The sequence below is a fragment of the Xyrauchen texanus genome, chromosome 20, assembly GCF_025860055.1.
Source record: "Xyrauchen texanus isolate HMW12.3.18 chromosome 20, RBS_HiC_50CHRs, whole genome shotgun sequence".
NCBI classification, from domain to species: Eukaryota; Metazoa; Chordata; class Actinopteri; order Cypriniformes; family Catostomidae; genus Xyrauchen; species Xyrauchen texanus.
Window position 1 is genome coordinate 32,097,483 of NC_068295.1, and position 14,834 is coordinate 32,112,316.

Here is a 14,834-nt window from a genome sequence, read left to right on the forward strand (position 1 = left end):
TCTACAAAAATTACAATAAGAACTTCTTTAGATATTACAGACCACACTTGCAATGACACCATGGTACATACATACATACATATATATATACACACACAGACACACACACCATGGCATTGAATAATTACAATGAACAATGGTATTCAAATGGGACTCCAAGATACTTAAAAGAATACATTGTACTTGTCAAAAAAATATATTATAACTGTTGTACCACATTAAAATAAATGGTAATACCATGTAGTACAATTACATTTTTGAGTGATGACATCAAACGAATCATTGAAACAACCAATTGGACTGTTCGAAATCAAATGAATCTATAAATATAACCCAGCTCTGATACCATGGAAAAGTTTGGAACTAATGCAGCCTTCAAGTGGATATCGTAATCACAAGTTACAAGTTAGGAGCACATGAATTAATGTATTATTTTGTAAATGCCATGCATTAATAAATAGGTAATGACTACAGCAAAGTGTAGTTAGGCTAATTCCGAATTTTGTTTCCAAATTGAAAGTTTGATAAGTAGTAATAGCAAATTCCTCTCTGATGTAAGAGCTTCCCAGGTGCACTTGAAGGCAACATGTCCCTAATCCTTGCCTTTTTAATTAGTATAAAGCACATAGGAATAATATTTGAATATATTATTATAATAAGAAATGTCTAATCCCTATGCTAACATTCTGTATATAATCAGTAAGTGTGCGTCAGCATTTCTAATGCTCTCTTCCTATATTTCTCTTCCTGGAGCAGTGGGAGATCGATTTCAGGCTGAGAGTCTATTTAAAACAGGCAGGTCTGCTTGCTATGTCAGGCCTAGTGGATCTATAAATTCACCTGGAAACTCTGGAGAGGGATAGTCTGAGGAGTCATCCTGCGCCGGAGTGCTGGGGCCGATTTGGGCCTCGGACGCTTCACCTCAGGTTCCTCCAGCCTCATCCGGCCAATATCCTCTTCGCAGGACTTTCTGGAGCTCAGGACTTTGCCCTCGCGGTCTGCGTCGGTGAAGTACAAGTTACCATTGCGGTCTTCCTGCTTTGGATCGGGGAAAGAAATGGTGGTGATGGTGGACTCAGAGGTGGAGCTTCCCTGATGTCTGTGTGTGAACTTGAAAGAGTCGCTGCGGGTGGGCGGGGTTGGGGGTGTGGAGTCTACTTTAGAAGGCTGTGGAGAACGGCCTGCTAGCTGCGATCCGGCAAGGTAGTCAGAATTTGAGGGCGTATCTGGCCATTTAAAGGCATCGGTATCAAAGATGGACTTCCTCTGCTTGGGCGACCTGTAGATGGAGAGTTGTGCCGGGCTGTCGTTCGTCATGGCGACACCCACCACTATTTTGGGCCAAGTGCTGCCACTGTGTTTCCTTTCTAGCGTGGTCTCCAGGGTAACACATTCGGGGCCGATTGACTCTGAACGGGTGTAGCAGATCTCTTGAAAGGCACTGCCGCCGTATCGTCCCCCCAGCTCTGATGCGGGTCGGAGGGTGTTCGGGTGCAAGTTGGAAACTGGGAAGATCTTCCTCTCGGAGTAACTGCTCTCCTCTGTGTCTGACCTGGTTTTTCTTCTCTCGCTCCCTTCTCCGCCAGTCTCCCCACTGTAAATGTCCGTCTGAGTAGAGCTGTTGTGTTTGAGGTTCCTGCTGTTACGAGAATGGACCTCTGACAGGTAGATTCTGCCATTGGATTTTTCAGCCTCCCGCAAGCTCTCAAAGATATTCTGCCCTGATGTGCTCTGAGGAAAGAACTATTAATGGACAGGTTCAGCTCAACTGGAAAAAATGAATAACAAGTTGTCGTTTCCGGGTCCCACAACAACCGCTGTTGTTGTAATGATAGAGCACCTATTTAATAACTTTGTTTCATATTTAAAAGTATAATTTCATGTTTTCAATCATTTAGTATTTCTATATTCATAGTTCATACATTCACTTTTCTTACCCCACTGGCAAACAGTTTTAAAAAATAACAACAAAAACAAATTCTCTGAAAATAAGCATTAAAATATATAGTTTTGTTACAAACACAAAATGTTTCTTGTTTTTAAAAATGTTTAGAAATTTTTACTGGAAAACAAGAGATCTCTTTCTAACAGGGGAACGCCTCAGGCGTGGCCAATTGAGGAAGCACCAAAAGACAAAGTCCGTCAGAAAGACAGACCAATCGCTTTAGCAAACAGGGAGTCTAGCCTCCCTCGTATATAGATGGCTGCAGCCCAATGCTGCAAAATTCTCGCTCTCTAGTGAAGTTTGTGGAAGCTGCAATCATCAGATGCATTATTAGGGTTATCGTCCAACAGTTAACAGAAAAACTGCAAGGTAACGTCTCAAAAGTGATAAGTTCAGTCTTGCTCTTTGTTGGGTGTTTTCATTCTACAGAGTGAAAACGACCACATCAAGGTGAGTTTTCATTCTTGTGAATATATTTTCACTCTTATCCAAGCACGCTTATTTTCAGTTTTGATACGATTCATTTCGCATCAAAAGAGAAAGTCGGGGTCCATTGTTGAGAGTGCCGTCTGACACTGCTATGTGATTGTAGACTGGTACGTTGTGGTGAAGTTTACAGAACAAAGAGGGTAAAAGATGTGGCGTTATGGCCGCAGCTACAACACCGGAGAGTGCTTCACCGCCTCTTTTTCAGAAAATATACAAATCATCAGCACTGGTAACTGAATTAAATGTGACATCCCTCCTTACAGCCTATCAAGCAGAGTTACTGGAGGAAATGGGGCAGCAGCTGGACTCCGGTCCTCCTAACCTAGCTCTTTGGGAGAAAATCTGTGTAATTGCAGATCTGAATCTCTGCACGTCACATGGGGCGTTTCAGAGCTACGTCAGGAGTATGGGTCTAGCAGTGGTGGGCGAGAGGGCATTATGGCTCAGCTTGTCCAGCCATAAAGGAGAAAGGAGAAAGGAGAAACTAGACTTCCTGGACACCCCTGTGGATACAGTGGTAGCATACATAAACCAGCAAGCGGGTGTGTTGTCCAGGGGAAATCCTGTATACGGGAATTGGGCACTCCACCCCCAGGTGGTGAATAAGCTGTGGCAGAGATACAGTCGGGCTGCCATAGATGCTGTAGCGCACCCTTGGTCAAACATGTTCCTGTATGCATTCCCTCCGCTGTGCCTCATCGTGCCAACATTATGGAGGGTGAAGGAATACGGGCATTCACTGATACTAATTGCACCGTATTGAACTCCTATACGACCAGCCCTGGCCTCTTCCGTTGGCGCAGGGACTTCCTTTCTCAAGCACGCAGGGAAATATTTAATCCCTACCCTCCCAGAATCACCCTCTGGGCTTGGCCCATGAGAGGATGAATCTAGATTTCATCAGTTTACCCTTTAAAGTGATCAAGACGATTCAGAGCGCAAGGGCAGCCTTGACGCGCTCTTGTATAATCATAAATGTGGAGTGTTTGAACGATGGTGTGCTCATAGAGAGGTCATTCCAATCTTGTGTTCAGTGACTGATGTTCTATGCTTCCTTCAGGATTTGTTGGATAAAGGCAGAGCTTTTTCTACTGTAAAGGATTATTTGGCAACTTTTTCAGCATGTCATTTTAGGATTGACTCGGGAATGATAGGTCAGCACCCACAGATATGTCGGTTTATGAGGGCCGCGCAACAGTAACACCCGGTATCTAAATCGCAGGTCCCATCTTAGACGTGCTTTCACAGCCCCCTTTTGAACCACTAGAGCACGTTGACTTATAGCTCCTCTCTCTCAAGACGGCTTTACTATTGCCGCTCACAACAGCAAAATGAGTAAGCGAGTCCACTCGGGGTATGGCCACAACCTGGGCTTTATTTAGAGGAATCTCTGTTCAAGATATATGCGCGGCAGCGTATTGGACATTTCTGCACACATTTGTGAAATACTACAGGCTGGATGTGACTGAACCGTCACTGGACCATTACGTTTTTGCTGTAGGAGCAGCGTGTGAAGCGCTCTAAGAACTTAAACACAGGGAACCGTACAAGGGAGAAAATGTCTTGTATTATTTGACTGCCTTTTTTATTTTTGTTTGTTGCGTTTGTCTAGTTCAGCATATCTGCAATACAGGAGTTCTCTATAATCACTTCGTGAGATACCAAACAAATGTTAGAAAGACAACATTTTCTATGATTTTCTTTTTTGCACTACATGTGGGAACCCTGTTCTTTCCATTTTATCAAAATCCTTAGAAGGCCCAGCATCAATAACAGAAACATTCAAATGTACATAAACTATTATTAATAGGTCTCTTGGGCTTAATTTTGAATTCATAAACAAATTGATCATTCACCTAAGCTCCACCCTCTTGGTAACTGTAGCTCTCTCAGACAAACTTTACAGAAGTATGAGACTTGAGTTATGGGTATGGAGAGTATTATTTTCTGCAAGCAGGAATGAAGTCTGACACGGCAAAGCATTTTTATCTGCTGTCATTGCAAATTCTCAAGTAACGTGATTAAAAACTGCAGAGACTGCAAAAGAATCGAAGCAAACACTTATCCAAGCCAAATTAAAAGAGAAAAGCCTCATTTAAAATCATTACAACATATAAAATTAGTGTTAGAGAACGGAACGGTTTCTAATGTTTCTACGACATTCATAAATGAAGTTATTGATTAATAGTTATTCTATATGAAGTGAAGAATTTTATGAATTCATTTAAAATTGACTATATTCCAAGCTTGCTGTTTACAGAGTTCCTCAGTAATGCCTCTGAGTTGGTATTCTACATCAGACACCACTGCATCAAATACGACTAGCAATAAATGTCATAGCAGCACCTTGGCATGTGGTAATGCGAGCAGAGCACACACTCGAGACAGCAGTGAGAGAACAATCACCTTCATGAGGGAGAGACTGAGCGAGTCCCGGCCGCCCCTAAGCAGAGCCTCACATTCACTCAGAGATTTGTTATCCAGTGCGATCCCATTTATCTGAAGAGGGAGAAATTTAGGTCAGCGCTTCTCCACAGAAAAGTGCCAGAAGACTTTTCAATCCTTCTATTTTCAAACCCAGAAATTACTTTGGAAACTTTAGAATGGAGACAAAGATGGCAAAAAATTAAAAAGATGGCAGACTTTTAATATCTCCAGTCCAGATAAATTATTTGATATTTTAAAGGAATAGTTCACAATTTTCAAACCTGTAACTTATGACTTACTTTCTTCTGTGGAACACAAAAGGAACAATTCTGAAGATTTTATTGCCTGCTCTTTTCCATGTAATGAAATTAAATGGGGAGTTGGATAGTCACACAATATAGAACCACAGAAATACAATAAAACTAGTCAATACGACTCATGCACTGCAAGCCATACGATCGCTTTGTGAGAGGAACAGACTGGAATTTAAGTCTTGAAAATCTTCCCCTCTGCTGTAGCTCACAGATCAATATGGCAGCAGCAGATGTGTGCGTCATGTTTGACATCAGGCCACAAGACACACAAGAATCAATGGCATTGTCATGCCTCTTTCGATACAACATTTGTAGTCCTCTTGACAAAGTGGAAATCTCTGCCTGTTCTTCACACAAAGCTTTTTCAGCTGAGAACGCGCCAGTCGTATTGACTACTTTTAAGACATTCTGAATCCTCATTTATTTTCCTTGGAAATGAGTGGTCTGTACTGTTCGTCAACAATATTCCTTTTGTGTTCCACGGAAGTCAGTCTTAAAAACAACTTTTGGAAATACATGAGTGTAACAGAATATATAGTAAATGATTACAATTTTCAGCCCCACATTATATTAGGTGTCTTTAACTTCTATGTAGTAACATTAAAATACATACAATACAATGTATTTATTGTGTAACTACATGTTGTTCCACAAAATTCTCACAAGAGTCACATTTGCTGCAACTGAGGATGAGGTGCAGGTAGGTTTAGGAGTAGGTGTAGGTTAAGGTTAACAACGCAACTACAGATGTAATTAAATGCACGTACTTTAAAGGTTAGTACAATGCAACAGCACATATGTACAAAATGAGTACATGGTGAGTACTTTCATTTCTGGATTAATTGTTATTTTAATGATAAGAAATGGCATATATAGCTCTGTTAATTGAGCTGTTGGATGTGTCCAATATTAGAGTAGAAAGGTTACAGATATCAAAATACCCAGTATCTAGCATTGACAAGTAGAACTAAAACCTGATCCGTGCTCTTCTGATTAACATCTGTGTTACTAATCTCCACAGTGGCTTAGCACACCACCTGTCTTATAGTCATTATAAGACTTGATTTGACTAGCATTTAAGATAAGGAACTGGATTAAAAATCTGCTTAAACTAGGAGACTGTGACAAGAGCTAAGGTCAGACTTTTATAAAGAGCAAATCAGATCCTTGATAGCACAGATCTTCCTTGCTTCAATTTGAGAATGGATGGCATGACGGCCAAAAGACTTACTGCAATAAGGCGGTCTCCGATGGTAAGGGATCCCTCTCTGGTAGCAGGGCTACCTGGCGCGATAGCGGCCACAAACACACCACCCTCAAGAGTGATACCAGTGTCTGTAATAGAGCAGATCCAAATTAAAGGTTTGTTCACCCAAAAGAATTTAAATTCTGACATCATTTTCTTACACCCATGTCGTTCCAAACTCGTATGATGCAATGAAAGTCCCTAACATTCTTCCTAACATCTCCAAGTGTGTTCAATGGAAGAAAGTCATATGGGTTTGAAACGACAGGAGGGTGAGTAAATGACCATGCAATTTTCATTTCTGGGTAAACTATTCCTTTAACAGTCATTAATAAGAAAACAAGGGAAACTGGCCAATGAAGAGGTTAAATGAGCCAGACATGCCACCCAGTTCAGACATCATGGGAAGTTAGAGAAGTAAGTGATACCTTTGTGTCCGATGAGATTAATGTGGATAGGAGTAACCAGTCTTCCTCCTAAAGATTTCTTCCTGCGAACCACCATATTGATCAGCCCTCCTCCATTAATTATGGCTTTGATGACCTGCTTCCTGTCTTTGTTAGTCAGGTCCACGTCATTTATCTTCAGCAGCCAATCATTAACCCTATTGAGAGAGGCACAGCTCGTCAGGACAAAACAATGAGTTGATAAATGAGCATGTAACCATTCCGTTCAATATATCTGAATTAACCTCAATCTTCCATCGGCGATACTTCCTTTGTCCACCCGGGTCACACATATCCCACAATCCCCTGGTAAATATGGATCATTTACCCTCTGCTATGTCAAACCCCAGTGCCTTCAAATCCATGTCGTCCTGTTGGAAAGACAATGGAGATAAAGATGAGACATGGAAGTAGACAAAAAAATTTAAATTAAACAAAATTAAAGGTGAATCTACCTGGTGCTTTTGCTAAATTCCTAAATCAATATCCTTTGTTGGTCCTCGAACAACATTCCAATATAACAATTATAGGCCAAACCCTATTCCTAACCACGGGGCTCCCACACATTTTTCCAAATTAATTTCCATTAATTTTTCATGATCTTTCCAGTTATTTGTGATAACATCATTAAGATTTTTAAAAAATCACTTTTATTCAGATCCATTTGCTACTAGGGCTGGGCGATATATAGAATATTCACAATATAATCGCAATGATTTTGCAGACAATATAAAATTAAGCAATATTGTGAACATCGCAATGATTTTAATGTGCTATTTATTTGGCCATTAATTTTCATAAAGAGCATCAGTAAATTAATTTCACGATCCTTCAGGGCTGCGTAATAAATCAAAATAACATCACAATTGTGAATTGGTCATTTGTGATTATTAAACTGCAAAAGGCTGCGATTTAAAGATAGATAAGCATGTCTGTGTGCGTTCAGAATAAACCAGTGATGCGCTGATCTGTGAGAACACGCAGGGCTTTTGGGCTTGTGATTTAGTGCTTTTAGATCAAAAGTACTGCAGGTTCAAGCATTCGTGCAATTCCAAATGATAGTGACTGCTACAAGTTATACAAATCTACAAACACAGCACAGTATAACATTTTACATATACATTACTTTACACAGTGTATATATATTACTTTTGTGTAACAGAAATCTAATCCTCAAAATATTAATAACTGAACATAATATAATAATAATAAACTTGACTTGGTCCCACAGTAATTATTTTGTATTATGCAATGTTCGACTGGGGTAAAAAAAAAAAATACTAACCTTGTTTATTAACAAAAAATGTTTTAGTAAAAATATATGAAGGTAAATAATGCTTTTTTTAAGCTACTATGTACCATTGTATATGGAATATAAATACAAAAGTGCGTATCAATGAAAATGATTAAATCTCATAAGCCATATCTAGCCAGCCCTATTTGCCAATGAATCATTCAGACTAATAAGAACAAATGTAATGAATTTATTTAAAAGAATTATAAAAAATAAAAAAATCATACAAATCAAACATTACTTTGGCTTGGGAGCGAAAGTCACACTACAAGGACTATATCTAGCTGCTCAAATGTTTCAGAGTAAAAATAACTGCAAATATTTATATTCGGGCATAACCCTAAAATCTAACTGCTTGATAGAAATATTGTTGCAGGACTAAATAGAATGCTTATCCAGGAACATATCCTACTTGGTAAATCACATTAAACTTGCTGACATGTTAAAAACATTGTCCTAATTCATCTATACAAAATCATGCTGAAGTGGTTGACTCTCTTACCCGATCCTTCTCAAACTCCACCACCTCTGTCTCCCACTCTAATGAGTCTGTGTCTATAGCAGAATCATGAGAGCTGTGAACCATCAGCTGGCAGAACCGTGCCTCCTTCTCCAACTGGCTCTCCATCTTCTCCCTTTATCAGTACAGACAGCACAAGACAAGACAGCCTGTTATCTCTCCAATTCATCTCATGCCCACAAAATCCAACACAAAACATCAAGAATGTCAAAAGCTGGGGGCCTAGGTAGCTCAGCAAGCAAAGATGCTGACTACTAAACCTGGAGTCGTAAGTTCGAATCCAGGGCGTGCTGAGTGACTCCAGTTAGGCTTCCTGAGCAACCAATTGGGCCAGTTGCTAGGGTGGGTAGAGTTACATTGGGGTAACCTCCTCGTGGTCGCTATAATGTGATCCTCGCTCTCGGTGGGGCGCGTGGATGCCACGGAGCATAGCGTGAAGCCTCCATGTGCGCCAAGTCTGCACAGTAACATGCTCTACAAGCCACGTGATAAGATGCACGAATTGACAGTCTCAGATGCGGAGGCAACTGAGATTCATCCTCCGCCACCCAGACTGAGACGAGTCACTACGCCACCACAAGGACTTGGAGTGCATTGAGAATTGGGCATTCCAAATTGGGGAGAAAAGGGGAAAAATATAACTTTTATGAAGACTATCTCTCTTTGTCTCATGGAGCCGTTGAACCATCTTACAAGCCTTCTGGATAATATGGCTTGGCATCAGGGTATGTTTTGGCACAGTTTGTGTAATCTGAAACACCTGTGCTATAAAAGTATAAAAATAGCATGAATGTCACACCTTTAAAGTGGTTAGGTAACAAAACAGGATCAAGAGTTTGGGGAATACTGGAATACAGTCACTAGGTTTCATAGACTCAGAGAGAGAAAAGCCTGGAGGGCATCAGTGACATAAAAAAACTTTAGAAAAGTCTACTGCAAGAGGTGGGGGTAATCTAGATGTTTAATGAGAATCAACTATCCACAAGGAGGCATCTGAAGCAGGAATTTGCATAGAGAAGAAAATAGGATTGAACCATTCGTGGGTCAGAACTGGGCCCAAGATTAGTTCAACCAAAACAGCAAATAATTTGTCAAAGCATCTGAAGCATCATGTATACTGTCAATGAGGCATTTCACGCTGTATTTACACAGGAATCATAACTACGGGAACTAATCAGTTATTATGTTAATTTTAGGGCACAAAGGACAGAAAACGTGCTGAATGCCATTCTTGGGTTTACCTCCCCCAAAAGTATACACATTGAGCCTCCCAGGCACTATCAAAGCATATGATGTTTCTCAAAATTCGAAGACATGCTAAAAGACAGAGACAGAATGGAGGAAAACCAGAGTGAACATTGGCATTGCCTTTACAAGGTGGACAACTTTTGGGACGCCAAACTTGCAGAGTTCCTTCTTGAGAGGTAATCTACACTCAAGGTATTGCTACACAAGTTATCTAATTTCTGTCGAGCTCAAGATGAATTCGTAAAATACTTGGAATATGTATCGTTACGCTTACTAGTTACCAGAAGAACCATCCTACCTCATGTACTCTATACCCCGCACACCCAGCAGCCATTTAATGCAGCGATGTTATCGGACTGCCACGTTTTATGTCTGGTGTGTATATGTTATAGTGGTCTTGTTTATTACAGCGTTAAACATTTATCACCTTTTATTTAGTATGGCCTATTTGTTCATAGGGAATCAGAGAGTGCAAAAGGGTGTAATGAGTCTAAGACTTTGTTCACACACTGCAGGAAAAATCGGATTTTTTTCTCAAATCCGATTCTTTAGACTGACTGTTCAAACTGCAGGTTATATGTGGACAGATCAGATTTTTTGCAGTTCAGACTGCAGTCCCTTTTGCTAGCACATCTACATTAGTTATCATAGTAATGATGCAAACTTGCATGTGATGTTCAACATGCACAAGTGTTTATCAATTAATGGGTTTTATGAGGGCATCCAAATTCTTCATAGTAAATGGCTTAAAAACGGGAGAGGTGGCATATGCAATGTTTATTGGTGCTAGGGTTTACAACTCTACTGTTGTTTATCCCAAATGGGACGCGCCTATTATTTTAGCAGGTAGCAAAACATTCAATATTGAAGGCTTTGTGTCCCATATTGAAGCATAAAAGAGTCAGACAGCGAGACTTTTAAAGAGTATCTGTCCTGTATTAAAGCGCTCAAAATACTCAAGCGTCCCGTATTTGTGTTAGACCTCATCACGTTGTGGTGGCTGGCATCCAGTGTGTGGGTTACCGCACATTAGCGCATGTCTTTGGGTGAGTAAAGCCATTGTCTGTATTATTTTAAAAGAGGTTTGCACTGCTTTACTGCCCTGTAACATACAGTATATACGTATGGGTGATGCACCAAAATGAACATATTTGGCCGAAATCAAATCTTCTAGACACCACGATGAAAACCAAAATGCTATATACAGTACATATATATACACATTTGATATTTTTATTAGACTTTGGAATATCTATTTATCTATCTGTCCATCTATCTTACATGTACATATAATATATATATATATATATATATATATATATATATATATATATATATATATATATATATGAGAGACTTTTGCTTAACATAAATATTTACCCAACAAAGTACTAATAAATCACATATGAATACACAACGAAGGACAAAAGCACGTTTTTCTTGTTTCTGTCCATCATCCATATTATCAATATAAAATGAGCTTATCTGAGACAGTGTCACTCACTGGTCCAGTTTCAGATGAAAAGCGTGAATTTGCCTGTTTGTGCAAGACCATGTGTGGCAGATGCAAAGCGGGTTGGAATTGACTTGTGTTTGACACCACTGATTTAGACTGTGACTCGGCTCAAACATCTTAGGTAAGGAGATGGGAATATTTTACCATGATATGTGATGGTAGCTCAAGCTAAATGGCCTCACAGCCTGAATATTCAAAAACACTCTTTATTAATGCGCTGATATTCAAGAGAGAGATCGCTTCATTACTTTTGGAATGTAGACTTAATTGCTACTAGGTAATGCAAATACCAACAGAATGTGTGATTGAATTTTAAATTTCACCAGTGTGCTTTCATAAACTCCTTTGTTTATCTGCTGTTTTTGTGCTGTTGCGCTCATTTGTGTTGAGACACACATATACACATTGTAAAGATGTGCATCTCAATTATAAGCACAATCTTTTTACCATCAAAATATATTAGTGCTGTCAGTCGACTAAATATTTTAATTGCGATTTTTTTGGTAAATCGCGATTAATCTTACATTTTTAAAGTGCTGAAATTTGACACTAAATATACTACTTTTCTTGTCAAAATGTATTTATTTCCATCTTAGGAAAGAAAACAAAGCAATATGTAGTAATATAATGCTTTATTAACATTTTCCAAACAATGCCTTCCACAATATAAAAACAATGCACTACAATATTAACAATTCAAATAACATTAGACGTTTCCCAAAGTCTGAGTGGGAGACTAATTGAAATTAGTATTCCCCACATAGGCTGCATATTCATTGCAATGGTCATTATATCCCTTAAACTCTTATCCTCCACTATATTAATTTGCAGGTAGGCTGTAGCTATCTGCTTTGTTACAGCAATCGTGAAGCTGTGTTCATGATTAGCGTCAAAGCCAGCGTTGTGCGCTGCTTTGATCTCACCATGAAAAGTCCTTGCAAACAAAAACGTCTCATTCTACATTTTGGTGATACTAAGATTTGGTGTCCTTCTGTGGTAATTAAAACATCCCTTAGATAGGCTGAAGAATTGTTGATTTCTATCACAAGTCACATAAGGGATTATTTTGTACATGAGATAGTGTTAAGCGGTCCTTTCTCCATCATTTTCACAGGGAAGTGCTTTCAGAGATAATTTTATTTACTGAGAGAACAACCTCTGCGGCTCTATCATAGGAGAGAGCGTAACGGTCAAGTAGCGTGTAAAGACAGTTCCACCCATAGAATGTCTATGGAACTACCGCATTATGCTGTTTTATACTAAGCTTGTTGTAACAGTTTTTGTTAAGATTTTCAACCAAGATATTCCGATTTTTTCACCTTTCGGCTGAAACCCGAAAACCGTATTTTCAGCCGAAAATTTCCAGCAGACGAAATTTTGGTGCATCCCTAGTGCGTTCCAGTCAGAAGAGATTCCCATACTTCAACTTCCACTGTCGGAGGGCTAAAAGGTTTAATAAAATGGTCATTCTAATTTTTTATGAAAATCCTCTTGTAATGATCCTACAATGTGTCCATCATAATTGTTTTCCCTTTAAAATGTCCTGTGAAGGCATTGTTTATGCCATTTGGAAAACAGTACATGTCTTCTCATCGCAACCCCTGATGAAAAAACCCATTGCGCACAACCAATGACGACACATGAAATCCAATCTGACTGTTCAGACTGAAATGAGTTAAGAAAAATTTTAATCGGATCCCAAGCCACATATTAATGTGGTTTGGCTCAGGCTTGTAAAAATGTTATTGTTTGTGTTTTTTGTCCGGATCAAACTACAAAAACCTAATTGGATTTGAGTCAGATTGGCCAAAAAACCCAGATTTTTTTCTCCCTGTGTGAACATAGCCTAAGGGGTGTTGGCAAAGGTTGGTTGAAAACATACTTCTGTAATTCTGTTTGGTGCCACTAATAGCGCAGAAATTACATTCTTCACCTTTAATATTTTACTTTGTATTATATTACCCTGGAATAAGTTTTAAAAAATGAGTTACCACAGATGTAATGAAGTTTCTGATACAGCTGCTCAGGGAGTCATCCACCACTCTCTATTTTTATTTCATGTTTTGGAACACTGTGAAAGCGTAATAGAGGATTTTCCCTCTTGATCTTGGAGCAAACGGGTAAGCAAAAATATTATTGATGTGGTCTACCATTAACCGCTATTCAAGTCGACCCTGCTATCGTTTATGTGTGCATTTCCACCCCAGATATGTGAAAAGTGTCTACTATCAGACACTATCAGAAACAATGTCAGAGACCAGAACTAAAAAGTGTTTACTTGAGCTCCTTAAGTTCCCTGGCTGCATCATTCCTCTGTTTCCTCATGTCATCAAGGTTACGCAGGGCATCAGCCAGATCGCTGACAGCCCGGTCTCTCTCTCGGCGCAGGTTGTCACACAAAGTCCTAACAAAAAATGAACACACTCAAGCATCAGCACCAAAAACTGCAGGTCACTATATTTATGTGGATTTATAAATTCAGTCTCAGGTGGTACCGTATGCTCTCTCTCTCAGCCACAATCTTGTCCCTCTCCTGAAAGGCCCAGTCTCTGCGACACTTGGCCACCTCGGCCTCCTGCACAGCCTCCTTCAGCTCCTGAGACATAGCCTCACACTGCTTCCTCAACACCTCGATCTCCTTATTGGCACGCTCCATGTCCAGTGTAGCCGAGTCTTGTTTCTGTAACAACCAATTAGGACAAAATTCATGATGGATAAGCTTGCAAAATGATGTCTTTGCCAAAATGTTTACGCCTTAATTTAGTCTTAATAGTGAAATGGCTTGTATCAACTTCACCAGTGAGATAAGAATATCATCTTTGAGTTGTATCTAGAGCTGTTATAGAGCCCTCTAGTGGAATGTGATTGTACTGAGGGCTGAATTAATAAATCTGTTTTGGGGTTATTTTCACTGAACTAATCCAGCAGTTGAGAGATCATGAGATTTGTATGAGCTTTGTGGTTTGAAGTTTTTGTTTATGAGGGAAGACTGTGGTGAAAAATCAAGATAGGCATGAATGAAATGCTTTGAATGTGTCCTAAAATTCATCATTCACACAGTCCCTGTGACATTCTCCTCAAAGAACAGCAGATAACCAGTCAAACAGCAAAAACAAATGAATGATAATGGTAGAAAAATCATATAAATTATTAAATTAAAGTCACAGTGCAGCAAAAAAAGCCCATTCTGCCAACACACTAGAGCTGTTTAAGTTACATATAATATAATTTTTAAGTTACATATTTTATAGAACTTTAATATATTTGAATTGCCTTCTGGATCATCTTGATCAAGGCCCTTGCTTCATATACTGCAAGTAAACGGTTCAAAACAGTTATACGTTTCCCACGAAGAGAACTGGCAGATGTTCTTTATTTTGCTTTTTGAA

The 14,834-nt window shown here is 39.3% G+C and overlaps 1 protein-coding gene across 1 annotated transcript in view; it reads right to left on the reverse strand.

Annotated features, from left to right (window-relative positions):
- The window catches only part of LOC127661010 (disks large homolog 5-like), a 109,522-nt gene that overhangs the window by 38,264 nt on the left and 56,424 nt on the right, over window positions 1–14,834 (reverse strand). The window contains 9 exon segments of the mRNA XM_052151535.1: window positions 841–1,743; window positions 4,841–4,933; window positions 6,407–6,510; window positions 6,850–7,025; window positions 7,113–7,193; window positions 7,195–7,238; window positions 8,664–8,796; window positions 13,724–13,849; window positions 13,941–14,125. Coding sequence (XP_052007495.1) covers window positions 841–1,743; window positions 4,841–4,933; window positions 6,407–6,510; window positions 6,850–7,025; window positions 7,113–7,193; window positions 7,195–7,238; window positions 8,664–8,796; window positions 13,724–13,849; window positions 13,941–14,125 — 1,845 coding nt within the window.